Consider the following 7649-nt stretch of genomic DNA (forward strand, 5'->3'; position numbering starts at 1 on the left):
GACTCGGCAGGAAGCGCCGTCCGCGGCATTCTCACTTGGGAGTGCTGCTGTGTGACTCAGGTTCAGTCGGTGTCACTGGAGAGCGGATATGAAGCTCCTAGTCGCTTCTTGGTGTCTGGGAGTCTGACGGACCCCTTCCGCTGTTGGGAGGAATAGGTGGCGTCATGCCGGGCATTGACTATGTGACGTGTCTCAATGCTGCGACACTTGGGTTGAGTGGAAGGCTGAACTGCGGTTCATACTTAGTTGATGTTGTTATGGTAACAGTAACAACGTCATGTATATGTCATTATTGGCGGTGAGAAAGACACTCTCGTAACGAGGGTACGAAGCAACTTTCGGGCGTGCGTCATTTGCTTACTGTCTGAAAACTGCTGATCAGCGTGGCCCAAAAACGGGAAGAATGGATCATTCTTCCTATTCCCGGGAATATACTGTTGTCGGGGACGGATTGTGTGCTACTCGGTTTTATTGTGTATATCTGTCTAAGATACTTAAGCTCCGAGCTGTGCTGCTAAATCATATCCATTGAAAAACATTGTATATACTTCATCAAGAAACTCGTCAGTGACTTCAGTTGTCATCAAGATCCACGCTGCAATACCTGGGGAGAAAGAATACATTCTTCCCTGGTCTGGAGGCGGGGTCGACCGGAAATTTTCTCGCGCGGCCTGTCCAGTGTGCTCTCTACGGCAGCGAGTCGAAGCTGCTGGGAATGAATGGAACCACTTCATTCTGTTCCCCTTGAAGACGATTCGGGAATGAATCTCGCGAGAAAAACCATAGATGGATCATTTTGTTGCACGCGATGTAATGGACATCGTTTGATAGTCAATGTCCACTCTAACCTGGGGTTATAATAGAAGTGCGACACTGTTATTCTGACTCGCAATATCTCCATATTGGCCCAGAATTCCCGAGCCAATATGGAGATATTGCGATTCCATGTCATGGGTTCGATGACCGTTGATTTTATTGATGCTTACAATCCATCGACGCCTCTCTACGCGACACCGTTGACTCGATATATACTTTCTTCGAGTGAGGTTCGTGTACGTTGCTAACCGCGCTCGCCAAAGCGATCGATAACAATTGGTAGTGCATCACGTAACGCGACTCACGTTTCGTTGTCTATGATCGTGACTTGGAACTCGACCGGAAATGCTGGAAACGAGCTGATATCAGCGAAACTGTCGCTGTCGCCGCGACAGCGAGACACTAGAAGTTGAAGTCTCCGTGCAGCCCTGGGTGTATGGGGAAAAATAATGGTCATTCTTCCCGGGATGATTGATGGTTCTGTCTTCTCGGGAATTCATGAAATTCCCGTCTGCGAAGAGTATCATTCTTCCCAGCTTTTGATGACACAATACGAATCAGAAGTCTCGATCACACAATGATCTCAAGGATATCATCCGGGCGCGTGGTATTGAATTTTCTGCATCGCAAGTCATCGCGAACGTGGTCTCCATCTTGTCGCGCGTGCTTACCAGCGCCTGCACGCATGCACTAACGAATATCCCACATCACTCTAGTGCTGCGTAGCACGCATATACGAGAAGAACATGATAAGGATCTCGAAGGGGCGAACAGAGTCGACTTAGATAATTGAATCTACGTCTGAATACAGATGGTATAATGATGATATAGTCCTCGTGTAATACACGTAAACGACATAGCTCATACGGGCTGTAACAGCCCGGCTGTTCATAATTAGATTATATGCAGTTCATCCTACCACGAGATGTTGTTGATATGTGCGGATATGAGGCGGTGGTCACAACCCACACCAACGGTGTGACACCATACCGACTGCGAGCTTCATCGTAGATTTGAGCAGCTTATAAATGTCTCACGTCAGCCTCCTCCTCATCCTACTCTCACTGGTCGATTCAGTTGGTGCTCAAATGATGTATACCGGAGGTAAGTCAACTCAGGTTATACTCACAGTTATAGCAGTGTCGAGTTGACCACAAAGGCGACAACAGGTGACAGCTTGCCTTCTTTCAGCCACAAGAGATAAGGCTGAGCCGACCCAAGCCTGCCAGGAAGAGAATGATATGGACACGAAATCTTTTTTGAGTCCCGGTAAGCGTCTCTGCGATCCGGATGTGAAACAAGTACACGGTTACTACAATGGTACCGGTGGAAGAAGGTAAGCATTTGAACACCTGCTTCACCACCTATGCGGACTCTCATCAGACTATTTTTCTGGTTGTTCGAGTCCCGTTCTGATCCATCCCAAGATCCTCTCATCCTCTGGCTCAACGGGGGACCTGGGTGTAGCAGTATGATAGGGCTCTTCTTAGAGAATGGACCCTGCAGACTTAATGAGGATGGAAATGGCACCAAGCTGAACCCGTAAGAAGGACTGTGTGTAAATGATGATGACATGTCCGATTAAGGTATTCTTGGAATACCCGAGCGAACCTCCTCTTCGTTGACCAACCTGCCGGGGCTGGCTTTGCTGAGGGACCGCCCGTCACGAACGGCTCGTTCGCGGCTGCTGACGACTTGTAAGGCGAACAGTGTGGGGGGGAAGTATGCACATGGTCAACTACATGTGTTAGTGAGAATGTGAAAATGATGAGGAAATTTTCGGGGAATTACTGTTGGTTTTCGTGACTTCTACTTGAATTTGTATGTAAACTTCTATATTGAGTGATGGAATTTCGAGCTCAGCTGAGGAAAGCGAACATATATTCCTCCAACACTGATCTAGCGACTGATGCATTGAAAGGTACTGGGCCCTTCAGGGGTTCTTCGCTGAACACAGCCAGTATAAAGATAGAGACTTCTACATCACTGGGGAGTCGTATGCTGGTAGCTCCATATCGAGTGTCGTCGAACCGTCAGTTCCGCTGCTTAGGTCATTACATACCTGCAATAGCGCATAAAATATGGCGAGAAAATACTAAGGGGGACAAACCTAATATTAACCTTCGGGGATTAGCTATTGGAAATGGATGGATGAATGCCGAGATTCAGTAGGCGGATATACGACGGAGATATCATAGAGTCGTTCCTGATAGGGTACTTGCATTCCCCCAGATGGCTTTTAAAAGCTGTACCGCTCCGCGCGTTGCTACCCACGAGGAGTGCGAGAACAAAGCCTCCCATGGTGTGCATCAGTCTTGTTAGATATCTGAACATGACTAGGGCTGTTGGGAAATGCTCGAGGGGTATACCACAGTGTTTAGCAGGCGACCGTGAGAAACCAGCGGTTTGAGCGTCCTTCGCACTCGAATTAAACTCCGTCGTGTTAGTTACGATTTGCCTCAAATTGTCCAAACTCTGTGACCGCGGCGACATACTAGCTCCATTAAAAAGACGCGGTATCAACATGTAAGGAGATTTGGTATGATAGGATATATTTAGTGAAATGGTTTGCATTGTAGGTACGATATGAGGATCACAACTAAGGACGGAAGCACAGGCCAAGTTGAAGATCCGAGGGTGGGTTGCATGCTTGACGAGACTCCACCCTGTTGTTTTCAGTTGGATCGTTTTCTCAACCGGTGTGAAGTGCAGAGGAAACTTGGTGTTAACAAGAAATTCACCTCCTGCACAGACGATGTGAGAATTGTGGATGAAATGTTTGTACTTCAATCGCAGGTCTCCATTATAGGGGACTTTGGGATGGATTTTATTCTTCCCTCTGATAAGCTTTTGCCTGATTTACTTGATGCTGAAATCGAGGTGAGTTACACGCGAGCTGAAGATAGTTCCTCGAACAGTGTTGGAGTAACGTATGTTCACTTCTTTCAGCTGCGCCCAAAAGTTCCCTCGTGAGAGAAGTTTATACACGAATTGGGAGGAAATGTTCCAAAACCAACAAGAATTGCCTGAAATTTCCTCAGAGATTTCATATTGTCACCGACACACGGAGTTGACCATGTGCATATTTTCCCATACTTTTCTAGTACAGTGGGGGAGCTCTTGTGATGCAGTATTATTGGCAGTGTGTTGGTGAACTATGAACACAGACTGCGATTGGTAGTCGCCCTGATGTCGATTGTGGACATTTTGACATTTTGTGTACATCATCTCGGCTTGAAGTCACGAACATCTTCTTTTGCAAAGATTCTCCTCTATGATGGGGATCAAGATTACGTCTGTAACTGGATCGGCTACGAACAAGTAGCAGATGCGTTGGATTGGCCCGGTCGGAATGCATTCCGCAACGCTCGTCGCTATGAATATAAGGTAGCCAACAACAGGAAGAAGGTTGCGGATTGCCGATCCAATGTTTGGTTTCTCAGGGTATTGATGGTATATCAGTTGGTCAACTCCGCAGCATCAGATGGAAGGAGAAAGGAATGTTTGGTTTCTTGCAAGTACGACAAATCAGCGTTGCAATATATGTGTTCGTTTCCCTCAGCTAAGCTCAAGAGTTTCTCCACCATTATAGAAGTATACATACGAGTTCCAGTAGAAGTGTACTGGAACCAACAATAATTCCCCTAAATTTCCTCACAATTTCCACTATTTGTCACTAACAAATGCAGTTGACCATGTGCATATTTTCCCACGTTGCGATGACTGGATTTCATCCCAGCACCATTCCTGCAGGTATACCTAGCAGGGCACCTCGTACCCCAAGACCAACCAAAAGCGGCTCTCCTCATGATCAACGATTTTATGGATGGTACGCTCAGAGCGATCTCTCCAAGGAGGTTATCGAGTGATAACATCTCTTCGGAGGCTCACTAGCAGGATCCGTCTGCTGGGCTGCTGTGTTTTCGCGCAGAGCCCTCGGAGCTATGTGGCTAGTTTGATAACCTCCACATATTGATCGAACATCTTCAGCTTCTAAATGGATGGAACTTTTTCATTTTTTCCATAACTTTAGACTTCTCGTCTTCCATGACAAAACCTCTAGTATGTTGAGTTTGGAGTCAGTGTCGGACGACAGCGGAATATATTCTCGCTCGCCCACAGCTCTACCGCTCTAAACGTCTACGAGACGGATGCACAACCCAGCCCTCGGCGCATGCTAGGGTCTTGAATTTGATACAGAGTGTAAAACATTGATATAAAGAGGTTACTGGTCAAACATCAGAAATTGCTACCAATTGGTCATAAATCTGTAGCCGTATTTGAGGACGTATGACTTGTGTGGACATGATGTAGCAGCAGCGGCACTCATAGGCGTTAATTGACACAAGTTATTGTGTCACACATTTTGTGTGTGTCCCTAGTCTCCATAACTGTGTTCTGTTATCCCCTAGCGTTGAACTAGCCGCTAATTTAACGCGTAACGGTCAAGCAACGGACTCGGTTCGTAACTGCTTCAACTGTGACTGTTGGTATTGTGATTGTTGTGGTTATTATCAGGGTTACAAAAGCTCTATTGTGGTATCTACTTTGTCATCAAGTTCATCACTTTGAACCTTTGTATACGTCGACGGTCAATAGTCTGTAGAGTTCTACGAAGCAAATTGTACCAATACTGTCGTAATGAGCTCGAGTTTCTGAGAAATTCAAATCCAAAGCATCGCGTGCAAAACATTAATTGTTGAACTGATGATTGAAACAACAGAATTGGGACCTTCAGAATTCGTAATACTCACTCGACGAAATTTCAGACCCGGACGGATTTTGTATCAGTATGAAATCGGAGCGCAAAACATAAACTGAAACGCCCATCAGAAGCCTCAGGCCCTCCAATGCCATCTTGCTATCACAACTTGTGACTGCTTACTCGACGAGATATGGGGTCTCATGTTGAATTGATTGAAGGAGAAATATCGTACGCAGTGAACCGGGAGTATATGAACGTCGCGTACCGACGACCTCCACTGTGACACAGACGGCCCTGGTATACACACAATGGAGTAGCCATATTATCTCGAAGATGATCTTCGGGAGATCGGAAGGTCTACGGACGCCGAGGTCGAGACAACTGTAGAACTTCCATCTATATCCACCACAGCTTGAAATTTGCATATCAAATTGGCACGCACTGTTGAATGTCGTTCGATGATGTCGTTTTTGGTAGGGCATTTACTTGGCATCAGCTGATGCAGACGGCGTCGTGAAGGTTTGGGACTTGCGTATGGTTGCTGAGGTCCTGCAAATAGACACTGGGAATATGCCGGCCAACGAAGCTGATTGGGACATTAGTGGAAAGGTGACATCTGATAGGAATCGTTATCAGAACAGGCGGCGCTCGCAGCCTGCGAGCCGCAGGTCATCGCTGTTGCCTCGATGGATTCATCGGTGAAGTTGTTCGACGTGTGGGAGAAGAAGTTCCTGAGGACCTTAGAAGGCCATGAGGACTCGGCAGGAAGCGCCGTCCGCGGCATTCTCGCTTGGGAGTGCTGCTGTGGTGACTCAGGTTCAGTCGGTGTCACTTGAGAGCGGATATGAAGCTCCTAGTCGCTTCTTGGTGTCTGGGAGTCTGGACGGGACCTTCCGGCTGTGGGAGGAATAGGTGGCGTCATGCCGGGCATTGACTATGTGACGTGTCTCAATGCTGCGACACTTGGGTTGAGTGGACGGCTGAACTGCGGTTCATACTTAGTTGATGTTGTTATGGTAACAGTAACAACGTCATGTATATGTCATTATTGGCGGTGAGAAAGACACTCTCGTAACGAGGGTACGAAGCAACTTTCGGGCGTGCGTCATTTGCTTACTGTCTGAAAACTACTGATCAGGGTGGCCCAAAAACGGGAAGAATGGATCATTCTTCCTATTCCCGGGAATATACTGTTGTCGGGGACAGATTGTGTGCTACTCGGTTTTATTGTGTATATCTGTCTAAGATACTTAAGCTCCGAGCTGTGGTGCTAAATCATATCCATTGAAAAACATTGTATATACTTCATCAAGAAACTCGTCAGTGACTTCAGTTGTCATCAAGATCCACGCTACAATACCTGGGGAGAAGGAATACATTCTTCCCTGGTCTGGAGGCTGGGTCGACCGGAAATTTTCTCGCGCGGCCTGTCCAGTGTGCTCTCTACGGCAGCGAGTCGAAGCTGCTGGGAATGAATGGAACCACTTCATTCTGTTCCCCTTGAAGACGATTCGGGAATGAATCTCGCGAGAAAAACCATAGATGGATCATTTTGTTGCACGCGATGTAATGGACATCGTTTGATAGTCAATGTCCACTCTAACCTGGGGTTATAATAGAAGTGCGACACTGTTATTCTGACTCGCAATATCTCCATATTGGCCCAGAATTCCCGAGCCAATATGGAGATATTGCGATTCCATGTCATGGGTTCGATGACCGTTGATTTTATTGATGCTTACAAACCATTGAGGCCTCTCTACGAAACACCGTTGAGTCGATATATACCCTCTTTGAGTGAGGTTCGTGTACGTTGCTAACCGCGCTCGCCAAAGCGATCGATAACAATTGGTAGTGCATCACGTAACGCGACTCACGTTTCGTTGTCTATGATCGTGACTTGGAACTCGACCGGAAATGCTGGGAACGAGCAGATATCGGCGAAACTGTCGCTGTCGCCGCGACAGCGAGACGCAAGAAGTCGAAGTCTCCGTGCAGCCCTGGGTGTATGGGGAAAAATAACGGTCATTCTTCCCGGGATGATTGATGGTTCTGTCTTCTCGGGAATTCATGAAATTCCCGTCTGCGAAGAGTATCATTCTTCCCAGCTTTTGATGACACAATACGA

General features: G+C 47.0%; 3 protein-coding genes across 3 annotated transcripts in view; all 3 read left to right on the forward strand.

Annotated features, from left to right (window-relative positions):
* Pmar_PMAR021748 (WD repeat pf20, putative) overlaps nt 1-156 on the forward strand; it is a gene marked incomplete at both ends in the record, with an annotated part of 2858 nt that extends 2702 nt beyond the window's left edge. Inside the window, one exon of the mRNA XM_002777236.1 lies at nt 61-156. Coding sequence (XP_002777282.1) covers nt 61-156 — 96 coding nt within the window. The remainder of the gene's footprint in view (nt 1-60) is intronic.
* Nucleotides 157-1844: 1688 nt separating this feature from the next.
* Nucleotides 1845-2988, forward strand: Pmar_PMAR021749 (conserved hypothetical protein; the record flags this gene model as incomplete). Its single annotated transcript, XM_002777237.1, has 6 exons — nt 1845-1920; nt 2008-2152; nt 2200-2358; nt 2403-2513; nt 2738-2820; nt 2951-2988. 6 exons carry the CDS (start codon nt 1845-1847, stop codon nt 2986-2988), a joined length of 612 nt encoding a protein of 203 aa, XP_002777283.1.
* Nucleotides 2989-3048: 60 nt separating this feature from the next.
* Nucleotides 3049-6357, forward strand: Pmar_PMAR021750 (WD repeat pf20, putative; the record flags this gene model as incomplete). Its single annotated transcript, XM_002777238.1, has 9 exons — nt 3049-3118; nt 3264-3342; nt 3396-3453; nt 3496-3573; nt 3613-3696; nt 4081-4203; nt 4260-4334; nt 5999-6130; nt 6190-6357. The coding sequence occupies 9 exons, from the start codon at nt 3049-3051 to the stop codon at nt 6355-6357; spliced, it is 867 nt and encodes a 288-aa protein (XP_002777284.1).
* Nucleotides 6358-7649: the final 1292 nt, after the last annotated feature.

This window comes from Perkinsus marinus (genome assembly GCF_000006405.1).
Source record: "Perkinsus marinus ATCC 50983 genomic scaffold scf_1104296952158, whole genome shotgun sequence".
NCBI classification, from domain to species: Eukaryota; Perkinsozoa; order Perkinsida; family Perkinsidae; genus Perkinsus; species Perkinsus marinus.